Genomic DNA, 17,088 nt, shown 5'->3' on the forward strand with positions numbered 1-17,088 from the left:
TTTCTTCTTGTCGCCAATACATGCACACAAACTCTCATGCTCTACAAAAGTTTAGCACTAATAATATACATAGCTTACTAAAACAAAGGAGAAAATGTCCAAACCCCATCAAACAAGACCAAGTGGAAACTCTCTTTCATAACACAAGAAGAAAACTGGTAGCTACATAACCTTAATTACGTTGCATGAATCCAAGATTGGCAAGAAATTTGTGAAGAGCTCTTCTTCCCCATTGCCTATCATTATTGAGCCGCAGCTTCTCCTCCACCACCGTCACCTCACTAGCTTCTGCATGATGCTGCGCTGCAGAGACGCGAATCTGTGTAGAAAATGCCGTTGAACAGAATATGAGACGAAGCTACAAAGTTCTAGGTGATCATTTCTGCACAGGAAGTTTGCAATGTGTATGAACATGGTCCAGTTATTACTACCTCTAGCTTGGTGGTTGCACCTTCAGTTTCAACAGATTCAGTCGTAGTGTCTTCAACAGTGTTGTTGTTTCTCGGGTTTAGATCAGATGAATCCTCGATTTCATCAGATTCAGTAGCAGTATCTTCGACAGTGATGTTGTTTTTCTGTTTTGGATAAGTTGAATCCTCAATCTCATCAAAAACAGTAGTTGTAACTTCAGCAATTTCATCAGACACAGCTGTTGTGCTTCTAACAATGCTGCTCGCCTTCGCCTCTGCCTCTGCCTCTTCTGCTGCAACCTCCTCTGGTGGAAATGTAGCTAATCCCGGTACAAGGACAGGAAACCCTTCGACTATGTCTAGCCTCGTCTCATGTTTCAAGGTAGACGAATCACTTCCATTGGTCGCCATCCTACCATGATCTCCCAACATCGTTTCTTCCTCTTCCTCACCAGCCACACTCGAATCTTGCTCCTCAGTAATATTTTCTGCAACCATGAGCATGGAAGGCTCGTCTGAGTGACCACTCGTACATTCATTAACATCAAGTTCTTCCTTCATCACATTATTTCCTTCTTCCACCACTCCTCGGTTCAAATCTTCAGCAATCAACAAACTCGAAACATTAGCATCGACTTCCTCCTCCCCTACATCAGAAGTTTGGTCCCAATTAGCAGCAATGAAGGTTGACTCATTTAGATCATCCACAACTATGGTTTCCTCTTCAACAACGTTCTGGAAATCGGGGCTGTCCCAATCTTCTGACACAGATATTGTCTTAGCAGTATCCCACGTTTCAAGAAATCTATCAGGACCAGGCTGCCATGATATAGTTCCATCTATTTCCTCAAGTATAAACTTGTAACTGACCACTTTGCTACAAGGTACATCCTGCTAGTCAGTAAAGAGCCATAATGCATGAGAATCTTGACAAAGAATCGACATTTTCATCACACGACGTTAGCAATAGCCTTACCACTTCTGCAGTCCACACATGCCCTTCAGACCAGTTCAAGGGCACCCCACTAGAAGGGTCCCATAATCCAAGATTTGGATCATCCCCAACTACGAGAAATTGCTGCCCGAACGCGCATTGCTTGTGCAATTTGAACCTCACTCGAACAGTTTTAGGCTGGTCTGAGATACATTTAGGCAGTGATCAGGTGACAAATGGATGTAATAGAAGCTAGAATATGATAAAACATTAAGAAATTACCCAAGCTCACTGTCTGGATTGCTTTATTTCCCAGATTTTTCTGCAGAAATTGAGATCAGAAATCCAGAATCATATTCTTTCTTGCTATTTGTAGATGAATATTGAGTAATCACTTAAACTTTATCATTAAATTTTCTGTTAACACAGCTAAATGCCCTCAGATTCTTTAAAAAGCAAAAGATTGCAAAAATACATATCAAACAACAACAAGATTCCCACAACTCAGAAAACAGCATACAATCTTCGACAGAATTTCTTACAAAATTATTGGGTCATATCAAGCATCCTAGTTAACTTCAAACCACATAATTCCAACATAAATCATTCAGACCAACTGGAACAAAAGGGATTTTTTTTATTTAAAAAAACGATAATATAGGATCACCTGAGAAGAGGAGGCTGAAGAAATGGCAAGGTTTGCCCTGAACAAGACAACCCCATACGCTACACGCTTTTGATGTAGCAGAAAACGAAATTCATGTGAGCTCTCTCTCTGCCTGCTCACAAAGAAGTTGAAATGCGAGGCCCCCAAGGCCTTCATCTCTCAAATTGATGAAGTGGTATCAGGTAAACAAATGTTGCAACGTTAAGCATAGAAGGGGGCTAGTGTGTGTTTGTAAGCGTGTGTGTGATTCATATTTTGTTTCAAGTTCGATTACTGGTTTAATTTGGAAATTGGTGGCTGGCGTTGAGTGGAGTGAAGTGGGGAAGAAAAACGAAATATTTATTGTTTCTGCGGTGAGGTGGCTTTCAGCTGGAGGCCCACACGTGATCTATTCTATTTTTCTTTTGCCCCAAATATCACTCCATATTTGATGAATGAATTCGAATAAAATAAAAAATCATACTCCCTCCATTTTATTAATAATGCCTCGTTACTTTAGACACAAAAATTACAAAAAAAAAATAATGTAACTAGTGATACACAGTGAGTTAGTAAAATATGTTTATGAATTATTTTTTAAAAAATAATGTATAAAATAAATTGGGCTCAACATTAATAATATTTTAAATAATTAACTTTTTAGTGAAAAAATATGGAACATTATTAATGGGATGTCCTTATATAGTAATTAGTAGTATAATGGAATGGAAAAATGATGATTCTATTCACAGCCCCTATTTTACTTTATGTAGCCCCTATATAAAATAATAATTATAAATTTACTAATTTACCCTCTAAACTAATATAATTCTCTTTTCAATATTAAATATGCGCGTATAGCCCCAACCCCAAGAGTCCTCAATCTACACAGCTGCCTTCTTCTGTTCCGGCGAAAGTCGTCGGCGCCACTTCAATCACCACCATCGGCGCCTCTCATTTTCTCTATTTAAACCTTTCTCTCTTACAACCAAGAACGCGCACGCACACAAAGAGACACTGCCCATCCTTCTTCTTAAATCCACCGCCACCACCCGTTTCAAATTTTCGGCAAACAACAGCGGTGCAGCCGCCGTCGTCGCCTAGATCCTCCTCGCTTCTCGTTCTCTGATTTATGTTCCTAATCTTTCTTTGAAACCTAAGATCCCCAAATCTTCCACCGCCTCCTCCCTCGATTTCCGGCGACCACCTCCGCCTTCAATTTCGACAAAGACAACCAAAAATTTTTGTAATTTTTTCTAGTATATTAGTGACTATTTCATAACTAGTGAGTTTTGTAAATCGAAAATAAACACTAGTGCAGGTTTGGAACCCTTGGAATACCCTGCTCGTAAATGAACGAAGTTACTTGTCTTCTTCAATGCCTTAGGGAGGTGTATTGATTTGGGATTCTATTGGACATTTTGGACTTTAAAAAGTTCATGTATTTTCGTGAATTTAGAAAATTCATATTATCCGTCACCGTGTCATCTCACAGGTGATTTATCCGATTAGGGTTTATAATTATTTTTATAATTTTGATAGTCATCACGTTGGATCGATTAATTTATATATAATTAGGATATGGAGTATAATATTAGTCAGGAATCATTATTCAATAATAATTTTTATTTTTATTATTTATATATAGTGAAATAATAGCAATAAAGAATCAAAATATTGAAGTAGAGTTTATTTATTTTTACTTCTACCGCGTGTTATAAATTCCTTGATTTTATATCGATAATATTTGATACACATTATTCTAATAAATACTCCCTCCGTCCCATTGGGCTTGTCCCATTTGGTTTGGGCACGGTTATTAAGGAGACTATTATTAATTAGTGTTTTAAGTGTGTACGTAATAAAGTACTCCATAAAATTGATAGGAGATGGAAAGTGATAAAGTAGGAGAGAGAATGTAATAAAATGATAAAGTATGAGAGAAGGTGATAAAATGATAAAGTATGACATAAAAGTAATTAAGAATTCTTATTGTTTAGCTAATTGTTACTATTTATAGAAATGAGACAAGATCAGTGGGACAAACAAAAAAAAAGAATACGGGACAAGATCAATGGGATAGATGGAGTACTATATTTTCTCATTCTTTAGGTGTTGGAGTTAGGACTAATTCTAGATTCTGTGATCACTGGAATAGCGTTAGAGGCTTCGCAAAGTCCAAAGACAATAAAGATAATTGGTAAGGGCCAGAATCACTTTATTTTACTGAAAGCAAATACTCCGGATTGTGTTCTTGAGTTTTTAAGTTTTTGAGTGAAACTGTTGTTGATGAAATATCTTATTAATATCTCATTTTAATAACTATATAGCTTTGAAAATAATTTTATCATATTAGTTTATTGTCATCCTCTCTACAAAAATAATTTTATTATATTAGTTTGTTGTCTTCTGTATCTCTAAAAACCTCGCTCTATATACATGCTACCAAATCTCAATTCCATATCTCATATTGTTCGTTTTTTTTTTGAAGCACTATCTCAAATTGTTGTGAGTCTTACTTCATCTAATCTCTCTCAAATATCAGCTACAAATATCTTTCAATATGGCGAAACAGGCTATTACTCTTGTTTCCAGTAGCTGTGCTGGCGGCTGACGGACGCAACGAAAACCCCTCCGATGGAGTCCGTGGCCTCGACTGGAATTTATGGGTTAAGAAATAGAGTGAGAACAGACTTGCGTTAAGAAATAGAGTTGTGAATCGATTGGAATTTGTGGCTCGACGATGTTTGGACAGTGAGGCTTGATGACGTTTTGTGCCATGTCATTAAAAGATAAAAATAAAAAGGGTAAAGGTGCAGATTAGTCCTTAAAGTAGACCCCCCTAGAGCGTTTAGCCCCCCACACTCGACTTTGGTGCAAATATCTCCCCTGTAGTACATGAAAAATATGCAAATAGCCCCGGCTACTAACGGACCTTTGACGCCGTTTATTTAATTTTTTTTTTTTGAAGTGGGTCTTTCTCTCTCTCTCTCTCTCTCACACACACACACGTCAGTTCACACACACACGTCAGTTCACACCCTTCCCCCTGCCCTTGTTAATCTCCCCGCCGGCAGACCCTTCTCAATTGAAGGTCCATGCTGCCGTCTGCCATCACCACTACTCCATCCTACTCCTCCACCCCCTGCCGCCCCATTAGCTTCTCCGTCCAAGAAGCGCGGAGACGCGGTTCTCTCTGACAACTAGCTCCTCTACACCGTCACCTCCGCCGGCGACGCGGGGTTCGTGCGGGAGCCACCGCGCCGAGGTTCGCCAGCGCCGCAGAGGAATGGAGGTTGTTGGCGGAATGGAGGTGGTGGTGGTGGTGGTCGGAGGAGGAGGAGGAGGAGAAAAAGGAAGGTGGTGCTTGTTGGATTTGTATACTGAAAGCAAGAACTTTATGCTTGTATACAATGATTCCTGTATTCACTATTCTTATCTCCTATTTGATTGTGTTCATGATTGCATATGTATGTTCTTTATCTCTGTATAAGTAGATTATATGGTGTGTTGTAGATCACAGAAGACCATATAATTGGAATAACCTTAAGAGATATAATATGATCACAGCCGAAATAACTCTAGGACAAGTTATTGGTTTAGGCTGCAGTATAGATGGAAGTAGTTTGTCTTGGCTACTTGTCTATACTGGTACGTCATTACGTATTGATAGGACCACAGTTTGAGATGTATTCTTCTATCTGACTTAAGTGAAGAATCAAGATCTCGGTGACTTATAAATCTTAATACTAATAAGTATTCAGATATATATATTAATTCGTATATCACTTTGACTTACTATGGGTGAAAGTTATATACTAACTCGAGTACTCTGTATCTTGGGTGATAGCGGTTAATATATGATATTTGATTATCTGTATTAGTACCCGTATCCGGTATAGGATAATGACATCCCCTTAAGGAGCTCAATAAGGTTTATTACGCTAAATCCTGCAGGTTGATTAAGTTCAGGCGTAATAATAAAGTTTGAGTGGTACTGGTTAAGGAATTATTAAGAGATTAATTAATTTAAGCTGTCAGAGCTCTAATTAATTAATGGATGTCGGATATTTTAAATACGGAGATTTAATAAGTCTAAATACAAGCCCCGACTCATCACCGGCAATAAAGGGGTAAGTCAGTATCGGTTCTCTAGTGGAATGAACTGATATTTATAAATTAATTATGGTCTGGGCTGACCATGGATAAATTAATTTATTTGAGGCCCATCTTTATTCCTTGTATCTGGTCCCTGGGCTGGCCCAATGTCTCCTAGCCCAAGAAGACAGATTTTCGGCCCTCACATAGAGATTGGCGCCTCCTCCTCTTTTCTGTATTATAAAATACAGCTGTCAGCTCTCAGGAAAACACACTGATAAAAATTAGGGTTTTGAGAGCAGAAAGAGAGGCGCAGAACGTGTGAGGTGATTTCTGTCTTGGGAATTTCCATAGCTCGTTGTCCATCCAACGTTGGGAATTGAGCGGGATACAGTCGAGAAGATCAGAGCTGGAGTCAGATTCTTTCGACACGATCATCAACAGTTTGTGCATCCGATTCTCAAGTAAGTTTTCCTAACACCTGTGTGCAGCTGTTAAATTCATAGGAGCATATTAGGATTTAATCGTTGTATGATGAATTAATAATAATCCAAGAAACGATCATCGGGCAATCGAGTATTAATTCAATTTAATATTCCTTCAGTGCTCAGTGGCGGCTGCGTGACGCCGACTACCTCAAAGAGCTGTCGCCACTGTCAAGGCATTGAAAAATGGGTGGTTCTTCACCGGCGACGTGGGGGTTATGCATCCCGACGACTACCTAGAGGGGTCAAGGATCGGTCCAAAGACGTGATCATCAACGACGGGGAGAATCTGAGCAACGTGGTGGTGGAGTCGGTGTTGTACGGCCACCTGGCGATGAATGAGGCGGCAGTGGTGGCGCGGTCGGATGAGTTTTGGGGAGAGACACCGTGAAGCAGAAGCTATCAGAGAAGCTGTTGGGGCAGCGGGGGGTGGAGGAGCAGGACGGAGAAACTATTTGGGCGGCGGGGATGGAGGAGCGGCGGACCTGCTTCTCCCAGGCGGCGCCGCTGCCTTAGAAGGTGGAGGAATGGAGGTGGTGGTGGTGGTGGTCGGAGGAGGAGGAAGAGGAAAGGGAAGAGAGAAGAGTAGTTGATTTGTTTAAGGTGGGACCCACTACAAAATAAATGAAAAAATAAAAATAAAAAATTCAAGGAAACGGCGTTAGCAGTCCGTTTTCTTCGTGGGTTAAGTTGCATATTTTTCATGGACTATGGGGGAGGTTTTTGCGCCTGGGTCGAGTGTGGGGGGGTAAACGCTCTAGGGGGGTCGAGTTCAGGGACTAATCTGCACCTTTGCCCAAATAAAAATTACTCACGGTTGCATTCGGCGAGCCACATCACAATTTTTGGGTTCGAAAATTGGATGCATGATATTTTTGATTCCAACCTAATAGTTTGAGGTTTAAAAAATATTTCTTATAGTTCAGGATATTTTTGATAAAACGGGTATAATGTAGGGTTTATAGTGATATTTACCCTAATTAAAAAGATAAAATTCGAGAGTTTCTTATCTTATATAGAATAGATTTAACTAATACTATATGACTCAAATAAAGATAAAACTTTTATAGTTGGATGTAAGTCAAATTAATGATCAAGATCTTATCAACACATTTTCAATTCTCGATAATTATTAGCTAGTTAAAATTTCTATCAAAATATCTATATATTTTTTCTTTCAGGTTTCTATTAACCTACAAAGATTTTCTAAAACTTTTATTTTTTGATGCATGTTATACTACTTGAACTTTTTTCAAAATATATTTAACTGACGCGGATGAGGATAATAGAGATGAAAGGAGTTGCTTGCTTTGTAAAGGTAGCACTATTCAATTGGATGATTATTTTGATTGCACTAAAACTAATTCTCTTTGTCAATGAGAATTTATGGGATTTTTTAGATAAATTTATAGCTATAATGAAATTGAATTATTTTGGTGGAAGGAAGAAAATAGTATAAGATTATTTTTAATGTGTAATGAAATTATTTTGCTATGAAGTTTTCATGTTCTTGCTTTTCTTAAAGAAACACAAGACATGAAGATTAAGATCAATCCAACGGTAACAACATTATTGATAGCTTGCAGCCCTAATTTTTCGGGATTCGATCCTATCTTAAAGACCATTACACATCCGATAAACAAGCAGATTAACACGAAGATATGAATAAATATGAAGAATTATAATTCTATTGTAAGTCTTAAAAGGAGTCATATTCCTACTATAGAATTCACAGTATTTTACCTACAAAATATGAGCATATATTCATTATTCACAGAAAAACTCTATAATTGTAAACCGAACCACAAATAGTGAATTATTTCGATTGACCCTCCGTGGATGAGATCTTTACGATCGAACCACGTAAATTCTTGCGTTCTTTTAACTTTCCGTCATAGGTGATTTTTTTGGGCATAAGCATAACAAACTTTTCGTTATAGGTGATTTTTTGGATACAACGACTGACACCGTGAAAAATTTGAACCCGAGTCGGATGTTTGACGTGTTTTGTTTTATTCCATGAGAAATCTGAACCTAAGCTTCAATATTTATTTATTTACGTGTTTATTTACCTTCGAAGAACAATGATGTTTGATGATGTTAATTTATGTCTCATTCGGCTGTATCGTGTTAATTAAGGGTGTGCAAATTATTTTTCTTTTCTTTGAAAAAAAAGAAAAAAAAAACGCATCGATTCTGAATATACATATATGTATGTATAGAAAGATAAAGGAAATTTTCACAAAAAAAGCACATCAATTCGCCATCAGTTTTTGGCCACATTTTTCAAGGGGAGAAAGACACAACTAACCAAAAGCATATAGTTTGAGACTTTGATAGCCACCATTTTTAAACTATGACTTTAGGGGTCAAAATGCTATTAAAAGACAAAGCTACCCTTACTAATTAGTCAATAAAAATAAAGGAAAATTGAAATAAATTTTAACTTACAAAATATAAAATAAAACAAAATAAAAATCTGAATTTGACTTGACAATTAAAAAATCTGAAATTTTCCTTCACAATTAAAAAGAAAAAAGCCCTAATTAAACGTGAATATGAATAGGAACAGTTATCTTCTTCCTCCCATTTCAAATTCTTGTGCGCTTCTTCTTCTTCCTCATAACCACCAGCGGCGACCTCCCCTCCCTACGGGCCTGCGGCAACGGCGACCTTCCGCTAGAAATCTCCACCGGCGGTGGCGACCTTCCTCTCGAGCGGCAGCGACATCGGCGACCCTTCCTCTGTGGCGCAGAGCACTCCAGCCGGCGGCGCGACCTTTCCTCAACGGCGGCGACTTTTAGAAGCGGCAGCTTCCTCTCCAGCAGCAGCCGGCGACGCGACCCTTCCTCGTTATCTCGTTCTCGCCGGGCATCGGTGTCAAGAATGCTCTGTTATGTGCTTGACTTCAGTAAAGAACGAGGACAAGATGGAGTTCAGCAAAATCCTTGAGGTTATCATGACGGTTTTCTTGCATTAGTGTGAGCGGCGGCGTTGATCTTGTGAGGTGCGGGATTATGGTGGTGATGAGAAACGGTGTGGCGTTTGCCGGGGCGTTCGATGATTTTATCAGCTTGTTCGTCGTTCTGGATTTTGTGGGAGGGGGTGCTGGGGTAACGGGTGACGCGACTGAAGGGGGCGGAGGGGAGGGAGCCGGTGGAGGTGGAGCGCCGGCGTGGCTGAATGTTGCGCCGCTCGAAGACGAGGTTGAAGATCAATTATATCTGTGAAGCTTTTCTATGTACATTCATTGTGTGGGAATTTCTCGGACAAACAAAATCTATGTAGATAGATCTAGTTGCTTGTGTTGTTTACTACAAGAATTAAGTGAGGTTTTGCTACAATACAATCACAAAAACAGATGAAAAGTTTGGAGCTCTGATACATGCATTACATTAGCATATGTTTTCTGGCTGGCAATTAAGTATTTCATTTTCTGAAAGATTTATTTTGAGGATAGTAGATAAACAAATACGTGGAAACAAGGTTCCTACTGAAGGGCTATAGGAAAAATATCCATTGATTGCTTTCTTTCTTTCTCGTTTTGCCACGATATTTAATTTGATATGTATATTGAATATTTTTTTATTAAATAAAAATATTTTTTTAGGAAACAAGCAAGATAAAAAAGAGAATAAAAAGAAAAAAGTAAAAATAAATAAAGAAATTTCTATGTTTAGTTTTAGGTTTCCATTATGAAGATATTTCCATCTTCAAATTTATGCTAAAGGCTCTAGAATTGCAGAGATTTGAAATAAAGCTCTCTAATAATGCCACATAGGACCTATAATTAAGGAGAAGCCAAGAATCTCAAACCGCATTATATAATGATTAAGGAAATTAATTAAATTAATTGTGTATCAAATTGGATGAATTGTGCACGAATTAGCTTAATTATCATTTATATATTAATTTAATTAATTATTATTAAATTTATTAATATATTTATGGATGTACGAGGTCCTCCCTATATTGGGAAAATTGTGTGGGAAGCGTGATAGCGACACGATGCCCCATGCCCTTTAAATCGGGAAAATAGCAAGAGTTCTACGGTGCACGATGACAGTGCACAACTACGTACACAGTTTAACCACAAACGGGGCATGTTTTAGTAATTCATATGCAATTAAGTGAAATTAAATATGCAATTTCAATTAATAGACATTATATTCAATAAAAATGAGTCAATAGTGTTCAATTCCATTACCCCCTCAAACACATTGGACATATATCGCATGAGAGTTAAGTATACTAAGAGTACGTGTTAGAGTGCATATAGTAGCATCGTAGTAATTGAGACATGTTTGATTAAAAACAAGTATTCGATTTGATGTGTTAACCCTTGAATTTAACATAGGAGATTAAAAATCCAAATTTCCGATGCCCATGCCCTTCAAATCGGGAAAATAATAAGAGTTCTACGGTGCACGATGACAGTGCACAACTACGTACACAGTTTAACAACTACGTACACAGTGGACCACAAACGGGGCATGTTTTAGTAATTCATATGCAATTAAGTGAAATTAAGTATGCAATTTCAATTAATAGACATTATATTCAATAAAAATGAGTCAATAGTGTTCAATTCCATTACCCCCTCAAACACATTGGACATATATCGCATGAGAGTTAAGTATACTAAGAGTACGTGTTAGAGTGCATATAATAGCATCGTAGTAATTGAGACATGTTTGATTAAAAACAAGTATTCGATTTGATGTGTTAACCCTTGAATTTAACATAGGAGATTAAAAATCCAAATTTCCGATGCCCGAAGTCCTTCAAATCGGGAAAATAATAAGAGTTCTACGGTGCACGATGACAGTGCACAACTACGTACACAGTGGACCACAAACGGGGCATGTTTTAGTAATTCCTATGCAATTAAGTGAAATTAAGTATGCAATTTCAATTAATAGGCATTATATTCAATAAAAATGAGTCAATAGTGTTCAATTCCATTACCCCCTCAAACATATTGGACATATATCGCATGAGAGTTAAGTATACTAAGAGTACGTGTTAGAGTACATATGATAGCATCGTAGTAATTGATACGTGTTTGATAAAAAAACAAGTATTCCATTTGATGTGTTAACCCTTGAATTTGACATAGGAGATTAAAAATCCAAATTTTTGATGCCCCATGTCCTTCAAATCGGGAAAATAGCAAGAGTTCTACGGTGCACGATGACAGTGCACAACTACGTACACAGTGGGCCACAAACGGGGCATGTTTTAGTAATTCCTATGCAATTAAGTGAAATTAAGTATGCAATTTCAATTAATAGGCATTATATTCAATAAAAATGAGTCAATAGTGTTCAATTCCATTACCCCCTCAAACATATTGGACATATATCACATGAGAGTTAAGTATACTAAGAGTACGTGTTAGAGTACATATGATAGCATCATAGTAATTGACACGTGTTTGATAAAAAACAAGTATTCTATTTGATGTGTTAACCCTTGAATTTGACATAGGAGATTAAAAATCCAAATTTTCGATGCCCCATGTCCTTTAAATCGGAAAAATAGCAAGAGTTCTACGGTGCACGATGACAGTGCACAACTACGTACACAGTTTAACAACTACGTACACAGTCGGCCACAAACGGGGCATGTTTTAGTAATTCATATGCAATTAAGTGAAATTAAGTATGCAATTTCAATTAATAGACATTATATTCAATAAAAATGAGTCAATAGTGTTTAATTCCATTACCCCCTCAAACACATTGGACATATATCGCATGAGAGTTAAGTATACTAAGAGTACGTGTTAGAGTGCATATAATAGCATCGTAGTAATTGGGACATGTTTGATTAAAAACAAGTATTCGATTTGATGTGTTAACCCTTGAATTTAACATAGGAGATTAAAAATCCAAATTTCCGATGCCCGAAGTCCTTCAAATCGGGAAAATAATAAGAGTTCTACGGTGCACGATGACAGTGCACAACTACGTACACAGTTTAACAACTACGTACACAGTGGACCACAAACGGGGCATGTTTTAGTAATTCCTATGCAATTAAGTGAAATTAAGTATGCAATTTCAATTAATAGGCATTATATTCAATAAAAATGAGTCAATAGTGTTCAATTCCATTACCCCCTCAAACATATTGGACATATATCGCATGAGAGTTAAGTATACTAAGAGCACGTGTTAGAGTACATATGATAGCATCGTAGTAATTGATACGTGTTTGATAAAAAACAAGTATTCTATTTGATGTGTTAACCCTTGAATTTGACATAGGAGATTAAAAATCCAAAATTTCGATGCCCCATGTCCTTCAAATCGGGAAAATAGCAAGAGTTCTACGGTGCACGATGACAGTGCACAACTACGTACACAGTTTAACAACTACGTACACAGTCGGCCACAAACGGGGCATGTTTTAGTAATTCCTATGCAATTAAGTGAAATTAAGTTTGCAATTTCAATTAATAGGCATTATATTCAATAAAAATGAGTCAATAGTGTTCAATTCCATTACCCCCTCAAACATATTGGACATATATCACATGAGAGTTAAGTATACTAAGAGTACGTGTTAGAGTACATATGATAGCATCGTAGTAATTGACACGTGTTTGATAAAAAACAAGTATTCCATTTGATGTGTTAACCCTTGAATTTGACATAGGAGATTAAAAATCCAAATTTTCGATGCCCTATGTCCTTTAAATCGGGAAAATAGCAAGAGTTCTACGGTGCACGATGACAGTGCACAACTACGTACACAGTTTAACAACTACGTACACAGTCGGCCACAAACGGGGCATGTTTTAGTAATTCCTATGCAATTAAGTGAAATTAAGTATGCAATTTCAGTTAATAGGCATTATATTCAATAAAAATGAGCTTAATTAATCACTTAAATTATACAATTTAACTTAATTAATAAAAAAATAAATAGTATACTTGATTAGTCACTTAATTAACTAGCTAATTTAACAAAATTAAATATTTATTAATTTTTAATAATAAATTATTAAGATTTTTACGAGCCTGTAATTCAAATAATTTGTTAATGAATATATTAACAAAATCAAATTATAATTAATTAACAAATTCAAATAATTAATAACAAATTCAAATAATTAATAACAATGCACAACATTTTTTTTTATTGTGGATGCAATTGTGTTTCTAACTGTGTAGTTAAGAACAGTTGAGCTCCCAACTGTGTAGCTAAGAACACATTCATAGCTCCCAAACTGTGTCCTCAAAATCAATCATTTATTTTATATTTTTCACACTCAATGTGGTCTTAGACGTGAATAAACTAAATTTTTTCATTACAAAACAACAAATCATGAATTTGATATCAATATATTTTAAACTGTGTCATTTACAAATACAACTGTGTTCTGCAAAATTACTGTTCATCGCTCACTAAAATCGAAAAATAAGACATACAATTGATACATTTGCCATGAATTTAACATACATACCTAAATACAATCAGAATGCCCAAAGAATTTCGTCCGACCCAAGTGTTTTCAAATAACAAAATCGCTATTTTTTTGGGGAAAATTTTCGTGGGTTTCCACCAAAAAAAAAAAAGAATGAGGAAGAAGAACACAAATCCACTTTTCATCCATTTCTTCACCAACCTACCTTACATTAGCATTTATTATCACATTAATTTAGCTGTACGAACCATCTTAACCTACGAAAATCAAAGATACGATGAAAAATAAGATCGGCAGTTTCATTAATGGAAGCCATGGAAAGAGTAATGGAAGCCATGGAAAGAGAGAGAGAGAGAAGATGAAGAGGGGTGGGTGAGGAGTAACTTTTGCTGAGTTGGCAGTTGGAGGTGGGTGAGGAGTAAATTCAATTTTTCTTTATTTTTATTTAGCAATTAGTAAGGGTGAGATTGTCTTTTCATTCCATTTTGACCCCCAAAGTCATTCTTTAAAAGTGGTGGCTACCAAAGTCATAAACTATATGCTTTTGGCTACAAGTGTCTATTGTCACTTTTTCAAGGACAGAAGTTTCATATTTATGGTGAAGGCTCCGACTGCTTCAATTTTGTTACTTCGTGCTGAGAAGCCGAAGCAGGATCAAGTTGGAAAGGTAACAATCGAGCAGAGCTGCAGCCAATTGCAAAGAAAAAATTGCCGAATCACAACTTTTCAAGTCTCAAGTCAGCGATGAGAATTAGCAAGGAACTTGCGTAGGTTTGAATATTTATCTTGAATTTTTGTATATATAAAAATAAAGAATACGAATTCGGTAAATAGGATTGGTACCCAGCAGCATAAACTTACATTAAATTATCTTGGAAATTGAAATTTGGGATCATTCATCGTTAAATATTCTTGAAACATACACGCTTTGCCATAATGATTTGTAGGTGCCTTGCATTAATTTATATATTCTTGTTATCATACAAGACTAGTGAGTAACCCGTCGAAATTCGACGGGCTATCATTTTAGGTGATGAATTTTAAATTTTAATACATTAATTATTTTTTAAATAATATTTTATACAATAATAATATTAAAAATATAGTAATCTATATTTTAACATAAACAACTAAAAAGTATAGAACAAAGTTCATGTTTATTTCCATTAAATAATGAAGTACATGTCTGTGTTAAGAGTCTGCATGGTAAAAAATAACTCGAAACTTCTTGGTGCTCTCTCCAAACATTTCCGAGTTGAAGCAAGACAATGACAATTCCTGAAATTATATCATAAAATTTCAACATAAATAAAATAATACATAACTTGCTCATAAATTTTGGAAGACAAAATAAGAGATTTTTATACGAATTATAAAATATGATGTTGATTACCGAAAATATATAATACTTACCTTACAATCTATCGAAAATTTCATCGTAAACCACATTAGTCGTTGTGTTGTTTGTTTGCCCATTCTCGTCACATATCAAAATTTTGAGACCTTTTTTGCTAGTGACTCGTGAGATAGCAACATACAACTGGCCATGAGTGAATACAGGTTTTGGCAAGTATAGACCTACGTTTGATAGTGACTGACCTTGACTTTTATTTATCGTCATAGCAAAACAAACATTCAACGGGAATTGTCTCCTTTGAAATCTTATGGGAAACTTAGTCAAATCTGATGGACTCATTATCATTCTGGCAATAGCAAACTTTTTGCCTGCATTATTTCCTGAAATGAGTTTTGCTTCAATCACGCTGTTCCCGAGCTTTGTTACTATCATCCTTGTGCCATTACAAAGCTCATTTGATGGATCGATATTTCTGAGAAGCATGATGATGCACCCCTCCTTCAGTTTGATTTCATGACTTGGCAATCCCGAACATTTGATGGTGTTAAGATATTCAACTGAAAATACTTCATCGTCCATATCAACTTGTCCATCATCTTTGCATACTGAATCCGAACTAAGGTATATTCTTTCTTCAGAAGACATCAGAGACATGGTAAAATCATTTATTGAATCCACCATTTCGTTAGTGGGTGCCAATATAGCTCTATCTTTGAAAGACTCTGGAGTAGACGATGTATGCAATAGATCAGGATAAGTATTTTGTACTATGGATGCAATAGGATTTTCAACATTTTGTATAAGAATATCATCAGATATTCTCACATCAGCTTCTCCATCACCAAGAATGGTTCCAGCAGAACCATCACCAACGTCAAGTATCCACTTTGCAAATTCCTTAGTATCTTCAGAAGTGGATGCAGACGTTCCACGCTGACACGAAATGATTTATTTGAATAACATTACATTTGTTAAATAACAAAATTTAGTATGAGTAAGATAGTAATAAAATTGTACGTTATGATTAAGTACCTGTAATCTCATGTTATTAGTTAACTTGAGAACTACACAAGAATTCCATAGTTGAGAAGAGCATATCGAGGCATGCACAATATCATGTCTGCTTCCATTAGGGACAACTGGCAACACCTGTCTAAAGTCTCCTCCTAAAACTACAACTAAACCTCCAAATGGTTTTGTAGAACAACTTTCTATATGCGATCTCATAACATCCCTTAGACTTCTATCCAATGCTTCGAAGCAGTATCTGTGCGTCATTGGTGCTTCATCCCAAATGATAAGCTTTGTCTTCTTGAGAAGTCCGGTGAGATCGGTATCAGGTCTAATCTTGTTGCATGTTGAGTTCTCATCGCAATCTAATGGTATACCAAATCTAGAGTGTGCAGTCCTATTCTTGAAACATACACGCTTTGCCATAATGATTTGTAGGTGCCTTGCATTAATTTATATATTCTTGTTATCATACAAGATATGATCGCATATCAGGAACCAAATTAAATATACAAGCGCTATTTGGACAAAATTTATTTGAATACAAAAAAAAATTCTTAAAATTAATTTATTTAAATTTTTTGATTTAAAGTTAAAAAGGACTTAGTTAGTTTTATTGTTTTTTCCATATTATAGTATTTTTTTAAAAAAATCAACAATATTTTTATTTTTTATTATTTTTTTGTAATTTTTGTACTTTAAAAATAATAAA

At 36.1% G+C, this 17,088-nt stretch overlaps 2 protein-coding genes across 2 annotated transcripts; both read right to left on the bottom strand.

Moving 5' to 3' along the window:
* LOC131016578 (uncharacterized) lies at positions 1-2,323 on the bottom strand. The gene is made up of 5 exons (XM_057945288.1): positions 2,012-2,323; positions 1,627-1,666; positions 1,387-1,547; positions 432-1,301; positions 1-319 (listed from the first exon to the last, which is right to left on the bottom strand). The coding sequence occupies exons 1-5, from the start codon at positions 2,165-2,167 to the stop codon at positions 173-175; spliced, it is 1,374 nt and encodes a 457-aa protein (XP_057801271.1). The 5' UTR covers positions 2,168-2,323; the 3' UTR covers positions 1-172.
* Positions 2,324-15,163: 12,840 nt separating this feature from the next.
* Positions 15,164-16,802, bottom strand: LOC131018741 (ATP-dependent DNA helicase pfh1-like). Its single transcript, XM_057947448.1, has 3 exons — positions 16,398-16,802; positions 15,422-16,298; positions 15,164-15,286 (listed from the first exon to the last, which is right to left on the bottom strand). The coding sequence occupies exons 1-2, from the start codon at positions 16,800-16,802 to the stop codon at positions 15,423-15,425; spliced, it is 1,281 nt and encodes a 426-aa protein (XP_057803431.1). The 3' UTR covers positions 15,164-15,286; position 15,422.
* Between the last annotated feature and the right edge of the window lie 286 nt (positions 16,803-17,088).

Source organism: Salvia miltiorrhiza, chromosome 3 (assembly GCF_028751815.1).
Source record: "Salvia miltiorrhiza cultivar Shanhuang (shh) chromosome 3, IMPLAD_Smil_shh, whole genome shotgun sequence".
Taxonomy (NCBI): domain Eukaryota; kingdom Viridiplantae; phylum Streptophyta; class Magnoliopsida; order Lamiales; family Lamiaceae; genus Salvia; species Salvia miltiorrhiza.